The sequence below is a fragment of the Oncorhynchus tshawytscha genome, linkage group LG23 (assembly GCF_018296145.1).
Source record: "Oncorhynchus tshawytscha isolate Ot180627B linkage group LG23, Otsh_v2.0, whole genome shotgun sequence".
NCBI classification, from domain to species: Eukaryota; Metazoa; Chordata; class Actinopteri; order Salmoniformes; family Salmonidae; genus Oncorhynchus; species Oncorhynchus tshawytscha.
In genome coordinates, this window is record NC_056451.1 from 18,533,881 (window position 1) to 18,559,370 (window position 25,490).

Genomic DNA, 25,490 nt, shown 5'->3' on the forward strand with positions numbered 1-25,490 from the left:
TACAGAGATATCAGAGTCTGTAATACAGCGAGATATCAGAGTCCGTAATACAGTGAGATATCAGAGTCCGTAATACAGCGAGATATCAGAGTCCGTAATACAACGAGATATCAGAGTCCGTAATACAGCGAGATATCAGAGTCCGTAATACAGTGAGATATCTGAGTGCGTAATACAGCGAGATATCAGAGTCCGTAATACAGCGAGATATCAGAGTCCGTAATACAGCGAGATATCAGTCTGTAATGCTCCGAGATATCAGAGTCCGTAATACAGCAAGATATCCGAGTCCGTAATACAGCGAGATATCAGAGTCCGTAATACAGTGAGATATCTGAGTGCGTAATACAGCGAGATATCCGAGTCAGTAATGCTCCGAGATATCAGAGTCTGTAATGCTCTGAGATATCAGAGTCCGTAATACAGCGAGATATCAGAGTCCGTAATACAGTGAGATATCTGAGTGCGTAATACAGCGAGATATCAGAGTCCGTAATACTGCGAGATATCAGAGTCTGTAATGCTCCGAGATATCAGAGTCCATAATACTAAGAGATATCAGTCTGTAATGTGCCGAGATATCAGAGTCCGTAATACTGCGAGATATCAGATTCCGTAATACAGCGAGATATCAGAGTCCGTAATACAGCGAGATATCAGAGTCCGTAATACAGCGAGATATCCGAGTGCGTAATACAGCGAGATATCCGAGTCTGTAATGCTCCGAGATATCAGAGTCTGTAATGCTCTGAGATATCAGAGTCCGTAATACAGTGAGATATCAGAGTCCGTAATACAGAGAGATATCAGAGTCTGTAATACAGCGAGATATCAGAGTCTGTAATACAGAGAGATATCAGAGTCTGTAATACAGCGAGATATCAGAGTCCATAATACAGCGAGATATCAGAGTCCGTAATACAACGAGATATCTGAGTGCGTAATACAGCGAGATATCCGAGTCAGTAATGCTCCGAGATATCAGAGTCTGTAATGCTCCGAGATATCAGAGTCCATAATACTAAGAGATATCAGTCTGTAATGTGCCGAGATATCAGAGTCCGTAATACTGCGAGATATCAGATTCCGTAATACAGCGAGATATCAGAGTCCGTAATACAGCGAGATATCAGAGTCCGTAATACAGCGAGATATCCGAGTGCGTAATACAGCGAGATATCCGAGTCTGTAATGCTCCGAGATATCAGAGTCTGTAATGCTCTGAGATATCAGAGTCCGTAATACAGTGAGATATCAGAGTCCGTAATACAGAGAGATATCAGAGTCTGTAATACAGCGAGATATCAGAGTCTGTAATACAGAGAGATATCAGAGTCTGTAATACAGCGAGATATCAGAGTCCATAATACAGCGAGATATCAGAGTCCGTAATACAACGAGATATCAGAGTGCGTAATACAGCGAGATATCAGAGTCCGTAATACAGCGAGATATCAGAGTCCGTAATACAGCGAGATATCAGTCTGTAATGCTCCGAGATATCAGAGTCCGTAATACAGCAAGATATCCGAGTCCGTAATACAGCGAGATATCAGAATCCGTAATACAGTGAGATATCTGAGTGCGTAATACAGCGAGATATCAGAGTCTGTAATGCTCCGAGATATCAGAGTCTGTAATGCTCCGAGATATCAGAGTCTGTAATGCTTCGAGATATCAGAGTCTGTAATACTGCAAAGGTCTAGTCAAGGACAATATTATTGTACACTACTTCTGTCTCAGATTCCCACAGTGTTTCTGTTAAATGTCACAATCACAATCCTCACACACACACAGGACTGGGTAGTCTATTATGCCTCCTGTAATTCTTCCATTGTTCATAATAAATCTGTCAAGCTATTGTCTCTATAATTCCCAACACATTAGACAACGGAGTGCATTTGTGGCAGAATAAACCATGTTCTCTTTCAGTCCCTAGCCAGATAGTAATAATAAAGATTCAGCTTTAATGTTGAACACGCTGTGTGTGTATATATGTGTTGTGTGTGTGTGTTTGTGTGTGTGTGTATACATATGTGTTGTGTGTGTGTGTGTGTATACATATGTGTGTGTATACATATGTGTTGTGTGTGTGTGTGTGTGTGTGTGTGTGTGTACATATGTGTTGTGTGTGTGTGTGTGTGTACATATGTGTTGTGTGTGTGTGTGTGTTTGTGTGTGTGTGTATATATATGTGTTGTGTGTGTGTGTGTGTGTGTGTGTGTGTATACATATGTGTTGTGTGTGTGTATTTGTGTGTGTGTGTGTGTATGTGTGTGTGTGTGTGTATACATATGTGTGTGTGTGTGTGTGTGTTGTGTGTGTGTGTGTGTGTGTGTGTGTGTGTGTATATACATGTGTTGTGTGTGTGTGTGTGTGTGTGTGTATACATATGTGTTGTGTGTGTGTGTATTTGTGTGTGTGTGTGTGTGTGTGTGTGTGTGTGTGTGTGTGTGTGTGTGTGTGTGTGTGTGTGTGTGTGTGTGTGTGTGTGTGCCATGTTTCTTTCTTCATTATCTGTGGTGTTGTAATGAATGTAAAGCTCATGTTAGTTAGTGTTAGAGTGCTGACAGTCAGGTTTAACTCCCAGTGGTATGTTGGGCTGGGGCATTTCCTATCAGTCTCTATTCTCCTGCTGCCTGTCTACCTGCTGCACAAAACAACATCACCATGTTTCACTAGCAGGCTAACACCCAGGATAACAATGATCCCTTTATTTAACTTCTCTTGTTCCTTCTCTTCAGAGACATTTCTCCTCTGCTTCCCCTCCTCCACCACCATTTGTTATTCTCTCCCTCCCTCCTTTCATTCCTCCCTCCCTCCCTGCTGCTACTGTGTTGATCCACCAAGGACCTCATTTATACAGTATAACAGTATAAATTAATTTGACTATGTGTGTGTGTGTCTGAGTGCGTGTGTGTGCGTGTGAGAGAGAGAGAGTGTGCAATCATGCCTGCACGTGTGTGTGTGCATATGCATGTGTGTGTGTGTAACAGCACAAAGAGAGCCACCATCTCTCCCAGCCCGGTGACCGCCGCAGAGCTCCTGCTTCTCCTAACAGAACAACCTACTGTGGCCTGCTGATAACAGGATTAATAGAGATCAATCAATCCTCATCTGGGGAATTTAAAATGAGAATGATTCTCATATTAAAATGACCAGCCTGTGGGTGGGTTGTCGCCAATGCAGCTCCTATGAAGCTATCTTAACAGGCTTTGGGCTTTGACACTGGTGATGAGAGGGGTGAATGGATAGGATTGGCTCTGTATGTATCTGTGTTTCTAGTCTAATAATATGGGTGGTATGTAATCTCTGAATGACACAGTTGAATGTCCTGTTCTGATTCGATGGCAAATGAACTGTCATGTAGGATGCCAGGTTGGGTATTGTGATAGGAAAATTATAAATGTTTGTAAAAAAAAAAAAAATGCTTAGCGTCATATATAAAAATGCCTAGTTTACCATTATTTTGGCTACCATGTCTAGAAGAGATCTCAGTGACTTTGAAAGAGGGGTCTCAAAGTGGTATGTGTGTTCGTCCGTGAGTGTGTGTGTGTTCGTGCGTGAGTGTGTGTGTGTTCGTGCGTGAGTGTGTGTGTGTGTGCGAGAGAGAGAGAGAGAGAGAGAGAGAGAGAGAGAGAGAGAGAGTGTGTGTCTCAGTCACTAGATCTCAACCCAATTGAACACTTATGGGAGATTCTGGAGCAGCGCCTGAAACAGCATTTTCCACCACCATCAACAAAACACCAAATGATGGAATTTCTTGTGGAAGAATGATGTCGCATCCCTCCAATAGAGTTCCAGACACTTGTAGAATCTGTGTCAAGGTGCATGGAAGCTTGTGGTGGTTCAACGCTCTATTAAGACACTATGTTGGTGTTTCCTTTATTTTGGTAGTTGCCTATATACATACCTGTTGTATGTGAGGACTGCCTCCTTGAGGTCTTGTTTCATATCTTGAAAAATTAAAAGGAGAGCCGCACACTCTAGGAGCTCAGATGCAATAACTTACTGTAGTACATCATACATACTGTAGGCCTACAAACATTTACAATAGCAAAATCACAAGAATGGCTTCAGATCAAAGTCTACGTTGAGCCCGAGGGGAGCAAGGGTCTTTAAATTAAAGATCCAGGCAGCCTCTCGTTTTAACAGTAAATTGTCGAGGTCCTAGGGAGGGTGACATGTTCGATGTCGATATAACGTAGGGACGAAATCGAGTGGTTCACTTCCAAAAAGTGGATCGCAACTGGGTACGCAAGTTTTTGCACCTAATGATGCTATGATTGGTACTTTTAATTGGCACTTGGTTTTACCCACATCATTTTTACCACAAGTACAAGTTCTAAGATAAATAACACCTTTGATTGGGATCTGTTTCCCTGTTTGGGGGTGTTTAAGGGATCTACATTTGTAAGTGACATTGCATTGAGCGCAGCCGTTACACTTGTAGTTTCCATCCAGTAGGGGCGCAAATAGACATTGTACCATTTTGTGGTGGTAAATCAGAGTTCACCAATTGATCTCTGAGATTTCTGCCCCACAAGAATACGACCAAGAGAGGGTCCGAAAACACATTAACGATACTGTCATCGGATCTTAGAATGTGCCAATGTTTGTGAACGATTCCCGTAATTTGTACAGAGCACTTTGATTAGCGGGTAGTGGCAAGAATGCTTCTTTTTGCGAGACTGTCCTTGAAAAAGATCCTGTCTCGGTTTGTTTTGAATTTTCTCAATGACAGTATTAATCTGACCATTTTGTACCCCCTCTCCTTGAATTTTCTTTACGTCTCAGCCATATTTCTGTCTAAATCTGATTGTTTTTTTATGCAAATTTTGCAAGTTCCTACAGAATTGTAGGGCAAACTGTTTTTCAAGGGAAACAGGTGACAACTATCACCCCTCAACAAACTGTTAGGATCAGTAGGTTTCCTGTAAAGATCCGTGTATAGAGCATTATCCTCACACAAGATCAGAAGATCAAGGAAACTGATTTGACATGTGTCAGATTACATAGTAAATCTCAGATGCTCAGAACAAGAGTTAAGAAAAGTATGGAATGCCTGGAGCTGTTTTGCATCACCCCTCCATAGAACAAAAATATCATCAATATACCGTTTCCACATAATGTTTGTCAAGAAAACATTTTGGAGAGGATTGAAAATGTAACCCACATACAAATGTTTCTCCATGTAACCCACATACAAAGTTAGGAGCCATGGAGGACCCCATAGCAGTACCCTTTGTCTGAATAAAGAAATAATTTAGAAACATGAACTACTTGTGTGAGTACTATTTCAGCCAATGTTATAATGCATGCACCGGAAGGTAGTTACGTTGCAGAAGAAAATGTTCCATAGCTTCAGTACTGCCCTCGTATGGAATATTTGTGTATAACGACTCAACATCAAAAGTAACTAACAAAGTATTATCAGGGAGATCAAGAGATTCAATAATAGAGATCATATTGCCGGTGTCCTTTACAAAGGAGGGGAGCTGTTCTGAGATCATACTGCTGGTGTCCTTTACAAAGGAGGGGAGCTGTTCTGCGATCATACTGCTGGTGTCCTTCACAAAGGAGGGGAGCTGTTCTGAGATCATACTGCCAGTGTCCTTTACAAAGGAGGGGAGCTGTTCGGCGAGTGATCTAATAAAAAAGAGTCAACAAAAGTCGATAGAGGGGCCGTTACTGCATCAATGCCCGGGCGCCCTGGAGGTTTTGTAACATTCTTGTGTAATTTCGGCAAAGTATAGAAAGTAGCAATTTTAGGGTGTTGAATAGCCAAGAACTCATGTTCGTTTTTGGTTATCTGACCAGAACTTACATAACCATCTAGGACAGTAAAGATCATGTTCTGAAATTGGGCAGTGGGGTCACTTCTGAGTTTCTTGTAAAAGGTGTTGTCAAACAGTTGTCTATGACACTCATTTACATAAACAGTCCTATCCATGAGTACAACTGACCCACCCTTATCAGCAGGGGGGTAAGGACTGACGTATCGGATTCAAGCAAAGCTTGTTTTTCATCCTGAGGTAAATGATGGAAAGATATGTACTCCTGTTTGTTCTTAAGGAGATGGACAACATCTTTTTCATTGAGTCTGCAATACGTCCCAATAGAGTGATTGTGATTGGATGGAGGTAGGAAATAACTCGTACATCAAAAAGGAGTCAGAGTATGGGCAGGTGGAGCAGCCTACATGTTCAGTAGAAATATCACGATTAAACATGTCAACCTTAACATCGAAATCGTTGCACTGAGTTGTAGGCACAAAATATAACCCTTTATTAAGCACGGAGACTTAGGCAGGGCTCAATATATTGCTTGATAAATTGAAGACACTCAGTCCCGTGGGTCCTGGGACCACTGTCACTGGAAGCAGATGAGGCGCTGGTTGTAGAGCGTTGGTCAGACGAGGTGGATAGAAGTCAGCGGCATCCCTCCTGCGTCTGCCATGGAGAGGAGGAGCAGGACCTCTTCTGTCAGGGTTTCTCCAGAAGGGTTCCAATTTCTTGATTTGAAGTTATTTTATTTCTGTAGACAACATGTCCTGGAGAGCTTGGTTAGTTTTCATCAGTTCATTCAATATGCCATCATCATTAACAGCTCCTTGCAAAGCTGTGCGTTTCTCTTCGATTGTGTTATCCATTTTAATAAAATCGTTGTTCAATTGATCAACAATTAATGTCATTAAATCAATAGAGCATTTGTTCAGGATGGCACACCAGCGCTCACAGAAATCATCTGTGCACTGTCCCAATCATCGTTCTTTTTGCCACCTGAGTCCCTGTGGAATAACGCCTTGACGCACATAATCACTAAGAGTGACTATGTGTAGAATCATTCTCGTCTGGCGCTTAGATAAGTCTGAGAGGTTAGAATTACCCTGCGGCATGTCAAAAAGGGACTCCGATACAATTATCTTATCACATTGTTTTTGGCTATATTCAAAGTAATCTTGTTTGGGTCTTTGACCAGGTGTCAGGAAAATAATGATCATTGGGCATCGGTAGGGTGCAGTTTACTGGGTAACAGATTCATCTAGAGGTGAAAGAAACATCTGAAAGAAACAGAAAACTCATCTGTTTTTACTTAACAAGTGAGTAAGATGGAAAAGACATCCAAATGCAGATCTTGAGGTGGACAACTGAGGTCCATCTGGGCTTTTAACAGAGGATCTCTCTGCACGAACAACAACAACCACTAGTTGCACTGCTTTATGGAGAGAGTGCGGGAGGGGGGCGGGGGTAGAGGGGAAGAGACGGTGAGAGATATGGAGAAATATATAGAAAGGGGGGGGAAGACCATTGCATTGAAGTGATGTAGCGATACAGATACTCCTCTAGACAGAGAGAGAGAACAGAGCGAGAGAGAAGTAAAGCTAAATAAAGAGAGAGAGATCCAGTATCTTAGTAAAGGTATACATACTGTCTGAGATCTCCCAGAGCCGTGGAGGAAGCTGGCTGAAGTACTCATGCTGGAGAGCTGCCTGAGCAGACAGACGGTTCTTTGGGAAGCACTGGAGGAACCTAGAGGCTAACTCCTCAGCATGGTCCACATATCCCAACCTACAGGGAAGGCAGACAGACAGTTAGCATGGTTCACTACCTACATAACATAAACAGGGCAGAAGGTAGCCTAGTGGTTAGAGTGCTGGGCCAGTAACTGAAAGATTGTTAGTTCAAATCCCCTAGCTGACAAGGTGAAACATCTGTTGATGTGCCCTTGAGCAAAGCACTGAAACTTAATTGCCCTGGGCTTGGCTGGCCCTGGTGTCTCAGGGGGAATTTCCAATTCACACATACAGTATGTATAATACACACTTGTAAATATAAGCACCCATTACAATTGTCTTCTTATTAGAAAGACAACAGACTGTTAGCATGGTCTACACAACCTCCTCTCCCTGGCACGCCCGTGACAGAGGCCGACCCGGCCACCATGAAAAATGAAAGACTTCATCAGAGAGGGTGAAGACAGAGGCTCTCAACTCCCGGTAGGCTTTCATTGAACTGCTCCTGTGTGTGTGCATGTGCGTGTGTGTTTGTACGGGAGGCTCTGAACTCCTGAACCCGCCTACCATCCAGCACCGAAGGGGAAGCAGAAACAGAAAAAAGAACAAAGTACAACCAAGTCCATCAGTAATTAGGCCTGCAGTCCATTAAATAAACATGATGTTATTCCTCCCTCTGCCGGAGCTACCGAGCTGTGTGTGTGTGTGCATGTACAGTATGGGTGTGTGAAAGAGAGAGAGTCCTCCACCTAATGCCAGGAACTCTGAAGCCCTCTCCCACCGTTCCTCCTCTCAGAGGGCATAGAGCAGATCTACACTAGTGGACCCAATAGACCCCCTCTGCAGAGAGGAACACAGCTAACTGACTCCAGCAGGGCCTTCTTCTCCCTTCATTTCCATGTTGGATGTTGAACTCAATGTAAAAATGGGTAGGTTCCCATTTTAAACTAAATATAACTTTTGAGGCTTGAGGGTGGATGTGAAAATACTGCCCCCTATATCCCAAACAGGTTAAGGGTGGGGTAATGCAGGGGCTATAATGAGATTGATCTAGAACATACTGTATTATCAGAAAGTGTAGTGTGCGTTTACAAGGCAGGTTTTAGCATGACAGAAAAAGGTACAAAATCCCATCAGGCATTGCTAATTTGACCTGATAAAAGGTGTCTGAGCAACAACAGAGCCAGAAACAAAGGAACAAACAGGTATCACTGACTGGGTGAACTTCACCTCCATATAAAAGCCTTAGAAAACAAAGGGCTTGTGTTGCTGATATAGGTGTGCATTCCTGCCTGCTAATGCTGTCAGCTAGCCTGAGCGGGAAGATTCCCTCGGCTAGCTGACTAGGTCAGATGCTACGAGTAAACAAGCACACATCTGTGATCGATATCTCCTCCGACAATCAAACATTCCGGGTCGACGGGAAGTTCACAGTGGAAAGAAGCATTCCATCTTCAGAGAGAGACACCTTTTCATGTCGTCATGTTTCTCCATGAGGAAACCACAGCCAGGACCTGGGAGGGCAGGAAGCATGAGTACATGTGTGTGTGTGTGTCTGTGAGAGTGTATTTATGTGTGTGTGTTTGTGTGTGACTACAGGCAGTAACACCTGCTCCTATTGTTGGCCTTCCCCCACCACCATGCCATGGTTATAACTAAGGCAAGGCAGCACTGCAGGACCTTTCAACAGCACCCAACACGGCTGGCAACCAAACAGTATTTTGGAACAAGTCTTTGTGGCTGTGTCAAAACATATCTCCCTACAAGACCCAACAGCAGTCCAGGAGAGCTGCTTGCCTTTCAGCATGTGTGAGTCATTGTGGATGAGGGTACTATTGCACAAAGAGATATGTGAGAGCAGAACGGATCTACACACTGACAAGCTCTGTCTGGCATGCAACCCCACCGTCAGCCGAGCTACTTTCAAAGACTCTGCTGGCTAATAACGTGCTGAACACAGGGTTATATGGGTTATACAAGCTGCACTGAACATACAGTCAATGTAAACAGAGGGGGGGTAGTCTTACCATTACAAAAACACACAAGCACTTCCGAAACCGTTAAACCGTTAAACTGAGGAATGCCAGCGTGCCGTGTGCTCTGACCCTTACATGTTATTCGCATGCGATGCCTGTGAATGTCTGATCTGATCCAACAAACCATAGAAGGAGAAAACTGCCCCAGCTATCCCTGTCAGAGTAGTAGTGAGGTGGGTACGGGGCAGAGGGAAAGGGAGAAGGGTAGAGATAGGAGGAGGGAGAGAGAGAGAGAGAGGAAGAGGGAGAGCTCTCAGTGCAAGGAGAAGAAAGAGAGAGAGGAATTGGGAGGGGGAGAGAGAGAGAATTGGGAGGGAGAGAGAGAGGGAATTGGGAGGGAGAGAGAGAGGGGAATTGGGAGGGAGAGAAAGAGGGGAATTGGGAGGGAGAGAGAGGGGAATTGGGAGGAGGGAGAGAGAGGAATTGGGAGGGGGAGAGAGGGAATTGGGAGGGGGGGAGAGGGAATGGGAGGGGGAGAGAGAGATGGGAATTGGGAGGGGAGAGAGAGAGGGGAATTGGGAGGGGGAGAGAGAGAGGTTGGGAGGGGAGAGAGAGGGAATTTGGAGGGGAGAGAGAGGAATTTGGAGGGGGAGAGAGAGAGAATTGGAAGGGGAGAGAGAAAGAGGAATTGGAAGAGGGAGGGAGAAAGAGGAATTGGAAGAGGGAGGGAGGGAGGGAGGGAGGGAGGGAGGGGAAGGGAGGGAGGGAGGGAGGGAGGGAGGGAGGGAGGGAGGGAGGGAGGGAGGGAGGGAGGGAGGGAGGGAGGGAGGGAGGGAGGGAGAGGGGAGGGAGAGGAATTGGGAGAGGAGAGAGAGGAATTGAGAGGGGGAGAGAGGGGAATTGGGAGGGGGAGAGAGATGCATGTGTTCATATCAACTTCATCAGGACCTGGCACGGTATAAAAGGAGGGGGAAGAAGCAGCGGTCATTAACATTCCTCCCAGTTTCTTTCTTCACATATTTATTTCCTCATAGACTGGCTGGGGTCCAAGGGGAGGAGGGGAGAATGGGGCAGGGGCTAGAGTGGCTAGGCAGAGAGGGTGGAGTGTAGTGGAGCAGAGCCGAGGGGACATACAGATAGACGCGAGAGGGGCCAGGGACAGACAGACAGACTGTGTGAACTGGAGCGTTCAGCATGCCCATCCTGGGGGGTCAGACATAGAGGGCATGGGAAACGGCAGTCATTCCTCTAAGGTCAATCTGTCTGTCAGTATGTCTGTTACCCAGGTCAGTCTGTCTGTCAGTCAGTCTGTTACCCAGGTCAGTCTGTCTGTTCCACTATCAACTGGCTGACGTTTGAACTCTCACTACTACAGTATCTCTCTCACTGCTACAGTATCTCTCTTACTACTACAGTACCTCTCTCACTACTACAGTACCTCTCTCACTACTACAGTATCTCTCTCAATGCTACAGTATCTCTCTCACTACTACAGTATCTCTCTCAATGCTACAGTATCTCTCTACTACTACAGTATCTCTCTCAATGCTACAGTATCTCTTACTACTACAGTATCTCTCACTACTACAGTATCTCTTACTACTACAGTATCTCTCTCACTACTACAGTATCTCTTACTACTACAGTATCTCTCTCACTACTACAGTATCTCTTACTACTACAGTATCTCTCACTACTACAGTATCTCTCTCACTACTACAGTATCTCTCACTACTACAGTATCTCTCACTACTACAGTATCTCTCTCACTACTACAGTATCTCTCTCACTACTACAGTATCTCTCTCACTACTACAGAAAATATACACATACTGTACTTGTAGACACACACACACACACACACACACACACGCACATGCACACAAACTGATAAGCATAAAATATACTGCCGCTCTCTTTCTCTCTCGTTTTGAGCCATCAATCAAATGTTATTTTATATTCATCTGAAAAAGGAAATTGTGACACTGCGAGAGAGAATGTGGAACCTTGAGTTTTAACCCCTTGGCCATGGTCACTGTGGTAACTACAGAGCAGACCAGAATACTGTGAGGCATTCTGTGTATCTGTGACCAAATCATCAAGTCACCCTGTCTCTGCCTGTCCCCTCAGGCTCCTGATGAGTGCCAGGGGCAGAGGGTGGTCCACATCTGGAATGCCCCCTGTGCCCTTTCCTGCCATCTGTGTCAGGGCTGACTGCTCTGGTGGCACGACACCAGTGGCATGACCCCGATCTGGGTGCTCCCCTCCTAAACCAGATGAACCCTGGGAAGAGTGTGTGAGCTGTCTGTAGGTCTAGTCGTCCCGAGGGTAGAGAGCTGAGAGAAAGCACACACACACACACACACACACACACACACACACACACACACACACACACACACACACACACACACACACACACACACACACACACACACACACACACACACACAGGACAACAGCCATCTCTAACTGGGCTACTAATGTCTGTTAGGGGACCAGAACTGTCCCAGGGTTCTTCAGTATGGTGGGCTCAGGGAGAGAAAAGAGAGGGATGTATGGATGGAGTGGTGGGGGTTGTCGGTCTGGAGCGTATTGCCTTTGGGAACTTTCACAGACAGGAAGAGCACAAAAGTGGGTCTGTGGGAAAATGGCCCTCTGACCTGGCATACAAAATGGCCCTCTGACCATGCAACACATATGAATAGGCGCAAACACACACACACAAACACACACACCCTCTCTTTCTCTCTCTCTCACACACACACACACACACACACAAACACAACATTTTATGTGACAAAAACGGTACACTTACTTATTCCATGCTTGTCTGAGCTTCTTGGAACTGTAGACAGTAAAGCTGTCTGAATGGGTAAAGACACAGAGAGGCAATAGAAACATGTTCATATTCATCATCAGGACACATTTGTGAAGTTTTACAACAAATGTTTCATCGTACAGTATGTGATTTAACAAGAGGTTAACATCACTTGGTACAGCATGATGCTTGCAACGCCAGGATAATGGGTTTGATTCCCAAGGCCACCGTACTTAAAATGTACGCACGCATAACTGTAAGTCGCTTTGGATAAAAGCATCTGCTAAATGGCACTATTATTAAATATTAAAAGTATTTGTGTGTGTGTGTGTGTGTGTGTGTGTGTGTGTGTGTGTGTGTGTGTGTGTGTGTGTGTGTGTGTGTGTGTGTGTGTGTGTGTGTGTGTGTGTGTGTGGCGTGTGTGTGTGTGTGTGTGTGTCTACGGTATGAATGGCTAGGTGTATGTGTGTGAGTGCACCTCTGACAGCTCGAGGTGCAGCTCGAGGTGCAGCTCTCCCTCGTCCAAAACCTGTGTGGAGACCTCTGTTTTCAGACTAACACTGTAACTGTCAACCTCCAGGACTAGACTGGGGGAATGGGGGCAGAGAGACAGCTAGACAGCCAACCACGGGTTAGGGAGAGGGAAGAGAGAGAGTAGCCACTCTTCCACTGCTAGACAGAGGGGGAGAGAGATACAGAATAGCTACAGTTTGAGTTAAGGAGTTATTGAGTGGGGAGGATAGAGAGATGGTAAGACTGTTCCAGAGACAGGGATTAGACATATATGAGGGAGAGTTGTTTTGATATCCAGATTACTCCTGTCTTTCTCAAATGTCTGATATACTGTGGTTATACTAAATATCCTCCAGCCCGTCGTAAAGCACCAAGGCCCTGGGCCAAGGTCAGGCTAAGTGTCATGGCTGTCTACGTTTCAAACCTAAACTGTTGTGCTGCGAACACCAGAGTGAAAAACCAGGGCTGTAAACATGGCTGTGAATTATTGAAAGTAAAGCTGAGAATGTGAAGAATCGTAAACAACGTGCTGATACCATCTCTGTGTTTGATTTCATGTCTGGAAACTGATTACAGTTCAGGAGGAAGACTAAAACATACTCAGACTGAGAAGCTCTCAGTGAGGTAGGATATATTCAGAGGGATAGAGTGAGACAATACTGTCCTCTGGTGGTGGGAAGATATGACTACACCCAGTGTTAACTTTCTTCTGATAAAGCATTTTCCCTGCTCCATCTGTTACGTGCTAATGATCACTTTGTGGTTGAGTGATGGTGACAATGAGAGGCTTGAAACAGCCGTTTAGATTAGATCATTGTGACATTGGGCATCCCTTTAGAGCACAAATAAGAAAATAAAAGGTTTTCACTATCCCGGGATTCAGTCAAAAGATTGTTCACCTTATGGAGGAAACAGGTAGCTTGGAGAGACACTTATTAAGAGAGGGAGGTGGTCTTGCCTTGGACATCTGAGCAGGCAACTGCCTCAATTGCTGATAATAAAATGGTGCATTGTGTGTGTACCTATTGTCATGCAGAGATAGTACACTGATCTGGTACACTGAAGCCAGGTCTGTCTGGATGACAGGAGCAGCAGGACAGAACAGTGTGTGTTGCTCACACAGCTGCCCACAGCAGCAGGACAACATAGAACTATGGCCAACCACAGCCATGGCCACAGGACATGCGATTAGGTGTGTGTGTGTGGTTTTGTGTGTGTGTTTCACACCCCAGTTCCTCTATAATTGGTCACAAGAGATACAGCTAGGCACGCCACTCACATCATGGTACCCCTGCTCTCCCTCTGTCCCTCTTCTTCTCCCTCCATCCTCCTCTCTGTCACTCCTCTAATTCCCCCTCTATCTCTCTGTGTGTTCCAGCATGCCAACACTAATCTGCGAGCACCGTCCAGTCTGTCTCTAATGAGCTCCCAGAGGGCAGCAGCAGTAGCCCTAGTCTGGCACAGGGATGGCACAGCGATGGTACGGCTGGCTCACAGGCCTGCCTGGGTTGTGTGAACTACAGTGGCATGCCTCCAAGGTTTACAAAGTAGAACTGGAGTGAAAGTCTGGTTCTGACTGTTGGACCTATTGTGTGTGTGTGTGTGTGTGTGTGTGTGTGTGTGTGTGTGTGTGTGTGTGTGTGTGTGTGTGTGTGTGTGTGTGTGTGTGTGTGTGTGTGCGTTTGTGCGTGCGTGCGTGCGTGCGTGCGTGCGTGCGTGCGTGCGTGCATTCCTCACCTGGTTTGAAGTGGGGCAGGGAGTGGACCCCTGGCCAGGTATCCTCACAGGGGGTGCCTAGGACCTGAAAGAAGGAATGCATCAGACAAACACACGCTGTGTCCCTATCAACACATTCATACTTCAACAACAACATTGGGCCACAGAGAAAGGAAAAGAGAAGACCGTCTCATAGAGAAAACGTTTCATTTCTATGACCAAAGAGGAACCTCTGAATCACTAAGGTCCTAAACAATAACCACATTTACATGCGCACAGTATCCGGATAGTAGGTTATATCCCACTTAAGGTCGTATTCGTGATAAGCTGTTTACATGTATCTTTGATATCCTGCTCATGAGTACCCCTGTATCCATGAATAAACAGAATATTCCTCATTGAAGGTGATATGGTTTAAATGGTATAGTAACTGAAATATGGACACTGACTGTAGGTTTAGAACCTCTCATATGTAGAGTAATATCTTTTTTTTAAGTAATATATTTGTTTATTGAATATTTAAAACATACAATATACTTGCAGTGAAGCCGCTCAACAACTACATCACATTAGTCATCTGACAGCCTCCCATCCAGAGAGACACACAGAAACAACCAGGGTCAACGCTCAAGGGCACGTCGAAAGATCTCCCACGAGCCCTCCAAGATCCCCCCCCACAGTTCCCCAAGAGCTGCCCCTCAACCATCCAAGACCCCCATAACCCCCCTTCAGAGAAAATGAATAAATAAATACAACAAGTCCATTCCCCATCCCCAAGACCCCCATAACCCCCCCCATTCAGAGAAAATGAATAAATAAATACAACAAGTCCATTCCCCATCCCCAAGACCCCCATAACCCCCTTCAGAGAAAATGAATAAATAAATACAACAAGTCCATTCCCCATCCCCAAGACCCCCATAACCCCCCCCTTCAGAAGAAAATGAATAAATAAATACAACAAGTCCATTCCCCATCCCCAAGACCCCCATAACCCCCCCCCTTCAGAGAAAATGAATAAATACAACAAGTCCATTCCCCATCCCCAAGACCCCCATAACCCCCCTTCATGAATAACCCCCCCCATCAGAGAAAATGAATAAATAAATACAACAAGTCCATTCCCCATCCCCAAGACCCCCCCATAACCCCCTGAATAAATAAATACCAAGTCCATTCAGAGAAAATGAATAAATAAATACAACAAGTCCATTCCCCATCCCCAAGACCCCCATAACCCCCTTCAGAGAAAATGAATAAATAAATACAACAAGTCCATTCCCCATCCCCAAGACCCCCCCCTTCATAACCCCCCTTCAGAGAAAATGAATAAATAAATACAACAAGTCCATTCCCCATCCCCAAGACCCCCATAACCCCCCTTCAGAGAAAATGAATAAATACAACAAGTCCATTCCCCATCCCCAAGACCCCCATAACCCCCCTTCAGAGAAAATGAATAAATAAATACAACAAGTCCATTCCCCATCCCCAAGACCCCCATAACCCCCCCCCTTCATAACCCCCCATCCCCAAGACCCCCATTCAGAGAAAATGAATAAATAAATACAACAAGTCCATTCCCCATCCCCAAGACGCCCCATAACCCCCCCCCCTTCAGAGAAAATGAATAAATAAATACAACAAGTCCATTCCCCATCCCCAAGACCCCCATAACCCCCCTTCAGAGAAAATGAATAAATAAATACAACAAGTCCATTCCCCTCAAGACCCCCCATAACAAGACCCCCCCATAACCCCCTTCAGAGAAAATGAATAAATAAATACAACAAGTCCATTCCCCATCCCCAAGACCCCCCCCATAACCCCCCCCCTTCAGAGAAAATGAATAAATAAATACAACAAGTCCATTCCCCATCCCCAAGACCCCCATAACCCCCCTTCAGAGAAAATGAATAAATACAACAAGTCCATTCCCCATCCCCAAGACCCCCATAACCCCCCTTCAGAGAAAATGAATAAATACAACAAGTCCATTCCCCATCCCCAAGACCCCCATAACCCCCCTTCAGAGAAAATGAATAAATAAATACAACAAGTCCATTCCCCATCCCCAAGACCCCCCATAACCCCCCCCCCTTCAGAGAAAATGAATAAATAAATACAACAAGTCCATTCCCCATCCCCAAGACCCCCATAACCCCCCTTCAGAGAAAATGAATAAATAAATACAACAAGTCCATTCCCCATCCCCAAGACCCCCATAAGTCCCCCCCCCAGAGAAAATGAATAAATAAATACAACAAGTCCATTCCCCATCCCCAAGACCCCCATAACCCCCCCCCCCTTCAGAGAAAATGAATAAATAAATACAACAAGTCCATTCCCCATCCCCAAGACCCCCATAAACCCCCCTTCAGAGAAAATGAATAAATAAATACAACAAGTCCATTCCCCATCCCCAAGACCCCCATAACCCCCCTTCAGAGAAAATGAATAAATAAATACAACAAGTCCATTCCCCATCCCCAAGACCCCCATAACCCCCCTTCAGAGAAAATTCAAGAAAATGAATAAATAAATACAACAAGTCCATTCCCCATCCCCAAGACGTCCCCCCATAACCCCCCCCCCTTCAGAGAAAATGAATAAATAAATACAACAAGTCCATTCCCCATCCCCAAGACCCCCATAACCCCCCTTCAGAGAAAATGAATAAATAAATACAAGTCCATTCCCCATCCCCAAGACCCCCATAACCCCCTTCAGAAAATGAATAAATAAATACAACAAGTCCATTCCCCATCCCCAAGACCCCCATAACCCCCTTCAGAGAAAATGAATAAATACAACAAGTCCATTCCCCATCCCCAAGACCCCCATAACCCCCCCCATCAGAGAAAATGAATAAATAAATACAACAAGTCCATTCCCCATCCCCAAGACCCCCATAACCCCCCTTCAGAGAAAATGAATAAATAAATACAACAAGTCCATTCCCCATCCCCAAGACCCCCATAAATAAATACCCCCCCCATTCAGAGAAAATGAATAAATAAATACAAGTCCATTCCCCATCCCCAAGACCCCCCCATAAACCCCCTTCAGAGAAAATGAATAAATAAATACAACAAGTCCATTCCCCATCCCAAGACCCCCATAACCCCCCTTCAGAGAAAATGAATAAATACAACAAGTCCATTCCCCATCCCCAAGACCCCCATAACCAAGACCCCATTCCCCATAAGACCCCCCCCCCCTTCAGAGAAAATGAATAAATAAATACAACAAGTCCATTCCCCATCCCCAAGACCCCCATAACCCCCTTCAGAAAAATGAATAAATAAATACAACAAGTCCATTCCCCATCCCCAAGACCCCCATAACCCCCCTTCAGAGAAAATGAATAAATAAATACAACAAGTCCATTCCCCATCCCCAAGACCCCCAAAATGAATAAATAAATACCCCCCCATCCCCAAGACCCCCATCAGAGAAAATGAATAAATAAATACAACAAGTCCATTCCCCATCCCCAAGACCCCCATAACCCCCCTTCAGAGAAAATGAATAAATAAATACAACAAGTCCATTCCCCATCCCCAAGACCCCCATAACCCCCTTCAGAGAAAATGAATAAATACAACAAGTCCATTCCCCATCCCCAAGACCCCCCCATAACCCCCCCCCTTCAGAGAAAATGAATAAATAAATACAACAAGTCCATTCCCCATCCCCAAGACCCCCATAACCCCCCTTCAGAGAAAATGAATAAATAAATACAACAAGTCCATTCCCCATCCCCAAGACCCCCATAACCCCCCTTCAGAGAAAATGAATAAATAAATACAAGTCCATTCCCCATCCCCAAGACCCCCATAATCCCCCTTCAGAGAAAATGAATAAATAAATACAACAAGTCCATTCCCCATCCCCAAGACCCCCATAACCCCCCTTCAGAGAAAATGAATAAATAAATACAACAAGTCCATTCCCCATCCCCAAGACCCCCATAACCCCCCTTCAGAGAAAATGAATAAATAAATACAACAAGTCCATTCCCCATCCCCAAGACCCCCATAACCCCCCTTCAGAGAAAATGAATAAATAAATACAAGTCCATTCCCCATCCCCAAGACCCCCATAACCCCCCTTCAGAGAAAATGAATAAATAAATACAACAATTCCATTCCCCATTCCCCATCCCCAAGACCCCCCCCAACCCCCCCCCATAACCCCCTTCAGAGAAAATGAATAAATAAATACAAGTCCAATCCCCAAGACCCCCATAAGTCCATTTCCCCATCCCCAAGACCCCCATAACCCCCTTCAGAGAAAATGAATAAATAAATACAAGTCCATTCCCCATCCCCAAGACCCCCATAACCCCCCTTCAGAGAAAATGAATAAATAAATACAAGTCCATTCCCCATCCCCAAGACCCCCATAACCACCCCCTTCATAACCACCCCCTTCAGAGAAAATGAATAAATAAATACAAGTCCATTCCCCATCCCCAAGACCCCCATAACCCCCCCCTTCAGAGAAAATGAATAAATAAATACAAGTCCATTCCCCATCCCCAAGACGCCCCTCCAACAAAATGAACAAAAGAGAAAAAAGAGAAAAACAAAGGAAAACAGAAAACAACAACAATGCAAAAAACAAAAGACATGAAGAACAACAAAAATCATAACAGCAAATGAATATGTTTGAGTGCATATATGGCACTATTTACATGTGTGTGTCAGTGTACAGTGCCTTGCGAAAGTATTCGGCCCGCTTGAACTTTGCGACCTTTTGCCACATTTCAGGCTTCAAACATAAAGATATAAAACGGTATTTTTTTGTGAAGAATCAACAACAAGTGGGACACAATCATGAAGTGGAACGACATTTATTGGATATTTCAAACTTTTTTAACAAATCAAAAACTGAAAAATTGGGCGTGCAAAATTATTCAGCCCCCTTAAGTTAATACTTTGTAGCGCCACCTTTTGCTGCGATTACAGCTGTAAGGCGCAGCAGTGCCACTACAGACCCTGGTCCAATTCCAGGGTGTATCACAACCGGCTATGATTGGTAGTCCCATAGGGCGGCACATACAGTAATTGGCCCATCTTCATTCGGGCTAGGGTTTGGCCTGGGTAGACAGTCATTGTAAATAAGAATTAGTTCTTAACGGACTTGCCTAGTTAAATAAAGGTTCAATAAAATACATCCCAGGCATCTTATCCGAGTTTTTCATAACCGGTACACAAGCTTTTTCTGTGTTATTGTAAACAGGATATGATGTTTTTATGCGTCAACTCAAATGCGTCAACTCATCCCGAATAATAATGGGATATTGGTGTGGACAGTGACTTGTGAAATTATTCACCCCCCTTGACATTTTTCCAATTCTGTTTCCTTACAACCTGGAATTAAAATCGTTTTTTGAAGGGTTGTATCATTTGATTTACACAACATACCTACCACTATGAAGTTGCAAAATCTTTTTTATTGTGAAACAAACAAGAAATAAGATAAGAACACAGAAAACTTGAGCGTGCATACCTATTCACCCCCCCAAAGTCAATACTTTGTAGAGACACCTTTTGCAGCAATTACAGCTGCAAGTCTCTTGGGGTATGTCTCTATAAGCTTGGCACATCTAGCCACTGGGATTTTTGCCCATTCTTCAAGGCAAAACTGCTTCAGCTCCTTCAAGTTGGATGGGTTCCGCTGGTGTACAGCAATCTATAAGTCATACCACCGATTCTCAATTGGATTGAAGTCTGGGTTTTGACTAGGCTATTCCAAAACATTTAAATGTTTCCCCTTAAACCACTCGGGTGTTGCTTCAGCAGTATGCTTAGGGTCATTATCCTGCTGGAAGGTGAACCTCCATCCCAGGTTCAAATCAAAACTCTGGAAGACTGAAACAGATTTCCCTCAAGAATTTCCCTGTATTTAGTGCCATCCATCATTCCTTCACTTCTGACTAGCTTCCTTGTCCCTGCTGATGAAAAACATCCCCACAGCATGATGCTGCCACCACCATGCTTCACTGTGGGGATTGGGTTCTCGAGGTGATGAGAGGTGTTGGGTTTGCACCAGACATAGCGTTTTCCATGATGGCCAAAAAGCTACATTTTAGTCTCATCTGACAAGGGTAACTTCTTCCATAAGTTTGGGGAGTCTCCCATATGCCTTTTGGCAAACACCAAACACCACATGTTGGCTTATTTTTTTCTTTAAGCAATGGCTTTTTTTCTGGCCACCCTTCCATAAAGCCCAGCTCTGTGGAGTGTACAGCTTAAAGTGGTCCTATGGACAGATACTCCAATCTCCACTGCAGAGCTTTGCAACTCCTTCAGGGTTGTCTTTGATCTCTTTGCTGCCTCTGATTAATGCCCCCCTTGCCTGGTCTGTGAGTTTTGGTGGGCGGTCCTCTCTTTGCAGGTTTGTTGTTGTGCCATATTCTTTCCATTTTTTAATCATGGATTTAATGGTGCTCTGTGGGATGTTCAAAGTTTCTGAATTTTTTTTGTTACTCAAACCTGATCTGTACTTCTTCACAACTTTGTCCCTGACCTGTTTTGAGAGCTCCTTGGTCTTCATGGTGCCACTTGCTTGGTGGTGTGGCAGACTCTGGGGCCTTTCAGAACAGGTGTATATATACTGAGATCATGTGATCATGTGATCATGTGATCGCGCAACACTTAGATTGCACACAGGTGGACATTAATTGACTAATTATGTGACTTCTGAAGATAATGGGTTGCACCAGATCTTATTTAGGGGCTTCATAGCAAAGGGGGTGAATACATACAGTTGAAGTCGGAAGTTCACATACACTTAGATTGGAGTCGTTAAAACTCATTTTTTAACCACTCCACACATTACTTGTGAACAAACTATAGTTTTGGCAAGTTGGTTAGGACATCTACTTTGTGCATGACACAAGTCATTCTCCCAAAAATTGTTTATAGACTGATTATTTCACTTATAATTCACAATTCCAGTTGTGGTTCACAATTCCAATTCCAGTCCAATTCCTATTCAAGTTTACATACACTAAGTTGACTGTGCCTTTAAACAGCTTGGAAAATTCCAGAAAATGATGTCATGGCTTTAGAAGCTTCTGATAGGCTAATTGACATCATTTGAGTGTACCAGTGGATGTATTTCAAGGCCTACCTTCAAACTCAGTGCCTCTTTGCTTGACGTCATCGGAAAATCAAAAGAAATCAGCCAAGATCTCAGAAAGAAAATTGTAGACCTCCACAAGTCTGGTTCATCCTTGGGAGCAGTTTCCAAACACCTGAAGGTACCACGTTCATCAGCACAAACAATAGTACAAACACCATGGGACAACGCAGCCATCATACCACTCAGGAAGGAGACACGTTCTGTCTCCTAGAGATGAACGTACTTTGGTGCTAAAAGTGCAAATCAATCCCAGAACAACAGCAAAGGAACTTGTGAAGATGCTGGAAGAAACAGGTACTAAAGTATCTATATCCACAGTAAAACGAGTCCTATATCGACATAACCTGAACGGCCGCTCAGCAAGGAAGAAGCCACTGCTCCAAAACCGCCATAAAAAGCCAGACTACGGTTTGCAACTGCACATGGGGACAAAGATTGTCCCCATATTTGTAAAATGAACAAATGTATAAAATATTGATTACTTTGTAAAGCTTTGTAGGACCCCAGCAGAGGGCAGCAGTGTACCATGACCTGCAGAGCACAACATGGAGGGGGATTGGATTGTGAGAATGTGTGTATGCCAAACCCCTGACCGCAGCCACACACAAGGTTGACCCCCATGTTCCCTCTTTCCCTCGGTCCAGCCGCCCCCTGAGGTGCAGAGTGAAATTAGCTGTCCCCTCAGCCCTGTAGGGAAACACTCACTACCTTAATTACAGCCACACACACACCATCGCTCACCGTGGCAACCCACACCACGACACCGGCCACGGAAGCTTCATCATTGCCACGGAAACATGACACTTTGCCACAGCATCATCAACATGCTAATACATCACAACTGAACTATGCCAACCTTTAATTAATTTTGGGCTGATACACACACACAATTCCACTCCCTACCTGCCCTTTCTTTCTCCCTCTATCTCTTTCACTCTATCGCTCTTTCTCAATTAAATTGAATTCAATTCAAGGGGCTTTATTAGCATGGGAAAAATATGTTAACATTGCCAAAGCAAGTGAAGTAGATAATACACAAAAGTGAAATAAACAATAAAAATGAACAGTAAACGTTACACTCACAAAGTTTCCCTCTCTCTCTCCTTCCTCTGCCGGCCAGGCCGGGTGTGTTGGTTGATTTCCCCTCTGATCTCTTGTCACTGTCAGGCAGCGCTGTAAGGTGTGGCTCGGTGTGTGTGTGTGTGCAGTGCTGTGTTTGTTCTGGTGACACATAGCCTTCAGGACGGAAATGAGCTCAGGGAGCCGCAGCCTGCCACTCAGGACTGACTGACTGGCTTCAGAGGAGAAACAGGGGTGTCTCTACCAAACACTAACACTGGTCTGTATCCTAAATGGCACCCTATTCCCTTTCTAGAGCATTCATTTTGACCAGGGCTGAAAGGGGACACAGCCAACCACTACTACCAATTTACTAATTTCTGTAGCCAGAGTCTCTGTCTTTATGGTTCTAGTGTGTAGAATGTAGATATTACACACTGTCACAGTAAATGAAGTGAATGGACTAAAAGGAAAGTAAGAGATCAAAGTAAAGAAAATGTATATATTAACACTACCACTACTACTACCACCGCTACCACCACCACCGCTAACGCTAACGCTACCCCCACCACTACTACTACCACCACCACCGCTAACGTTACCCCCACCCACTACTACTACCACCACCACCACCGCTAACGTTACCCCCACCACTACTACTACTACCACCACCACCGCTAACGTTACCCACCACCACCGCTAACGTTACCCCCACCACTACTACTACCACCACCACCACCACTAACGTTACCCCCACCACTACTACTACCACCACCACCACCGCTAACGTTACCCCCACCACTACTACTACTACCACCACCACCGCTAACGTTACCCCCACCACTACTACTACCACCACCACCACCGCTAACGTTACCCCCACCACTACTACTACCACCACCACCACCGCTAACGTTACCCCCACCACTACTACTACCACCACCACCACCGCTAACGTTACCCCCACCACTACTACTACCACCACCACCACCACCACTACTACCACCGCTACCACCACCACCACCGCTAACGTTACCCCCACCACTACTACTACCACCACCACCACCGCTAACGTTAGCCCCACCACTACTACTACCACCACCACCACCGCTAACGTTACCCCCACCACTACTACTACCACCACCACCACCGCTAACGTTACCCCCACCACTACTACTACCACCACCACCACCGCTAACGTTACCCCCACCACTACTACTACTACCACCACCACCACCGCTAACGTTACCCCCACCACTACTACTACCACCACCACCACCGCTAGCGTTACCCCCACCACCACTACTACTACCACCACCACCACCGCTAACGTTACCCCCACCACTACTACCACCACCACCACCACTACTACCACCGCTACCACCACCACCACCGCTAACGTTACCCCCCACCACTACTACTACCACCACCACTACTTACCCCACCACTACTACCACCACCACCACCACCGCTAACGTTACCCCCACCACTACTACTACCACCACCACCACCGCTAACATTAGCCCCACCACTACTACTACCACCACCACCACCGCTAACGTTACCCCCACCACTACTACTACCACCACCACCACCGCTATTAGCCCCACCACTACTACTACCACCACCACCACCGCTAACGTTAGCCCCACCACTACTACTACCACCACCACCACCGCTAACGTTACCCCCCACCACTACTACTACCACCACCACTAACATTAGCCCCACCACTACTACTACCACCACCACCACCGCTAACGTTACCCCCACCACTACTACTACCACCACCACCACCGCTAACGTTACCCCCACCACTACTACTACCACCACCACCACCGCTAACGTTACCCCCACCACCACTACTACTACCACCACCACCACCGCTAACGTTACCCCCACCACTACTACTACCACCACCACCACCACTACCACCGCTACCACCACCACCACCGCTAACGTTACCCCCACCACTACCACCACCACTACTACCACCGCTACCACCACCACCACCGCTAACGTTACCCCCACCACTACTACTACCACCACCACCACCGCTAACGTTACCCTCACCACTACTACTACCACCACCACCGCTAACGTTACCCCCACCACTACTACTACCACCACCACCACCGCTAACGTTACCCCCACCACTACTACTACCACCACCACCACCGCTAACGTTACCCCCACCACTCCTACTACCACCACCACCACCACCGCTAATGCTACCCCCTCCACTACTACTTCCACCACCACCACCACCACCACCGCTAACGCTACCCCTCCACTACTACTTCCACCACCACCACCACCGCTAATGCTACCCCCCACCACCACCGCTAATGCTACCCCCCACCACCACTACCACCACCACCACTACTACTACCACCACCGCTAATGCTACCCCCACCACTACTACTACCACCCCCACCACCACCACCACTACTATTACCACCACCACTACTACCACCACCACCACCGCTACCCCCACCACTCCTACTACCACCACCACCACCGCTAACGCTACCCCCACCACTCCTACTACCACCACCACCACCACCACTACTACTACCACTACCACTACCACCACCACCGCTACCCCCACCACTACTACTACCCCCACCACCACCTCCACCACCAATGCTAACGCTACCCCCACCACCACTACCACCACCACCGCTACCCCCACTACCACCACTATCACTACCACCACCAACACCACTACTAC

At 45.7% G+C, this 25,490-nt stretch overlaps 1 protein-coding gene across 2 annotated transcripts in view; it reads right to left on the reverse strand.

Moving 5' to 3' along the window:
* The window catches only part of LOC112222519 (cyclin-dependent kinase 14), a 223,581-nt gene that overhangs the window by 61,783 nt on the left and 136,308 nt on the right, over positions 1–25,490 (reverse strand). For both annotated transcript variants that reach the window (XM_042304826.1, XM_042304827.1), the window contains 3 exons: positions 14,564–14,627; positions 12,311–12,359; positions 7,432–7,571 (listed from right to left, as the gene is read on the reverse strand). In XM_042304826.1, coding sequence (XP_042160760.1) covers positions 7,432–7,571; positions 12,311–12,359; positions 14,564–14,627 — 253 coding nt within the window. The remainder of the gene's footprint in view (positions 1–7,431; positions 7,572–12,310; positions 12,360–14,563; positions 14,628–25,490) is intronic.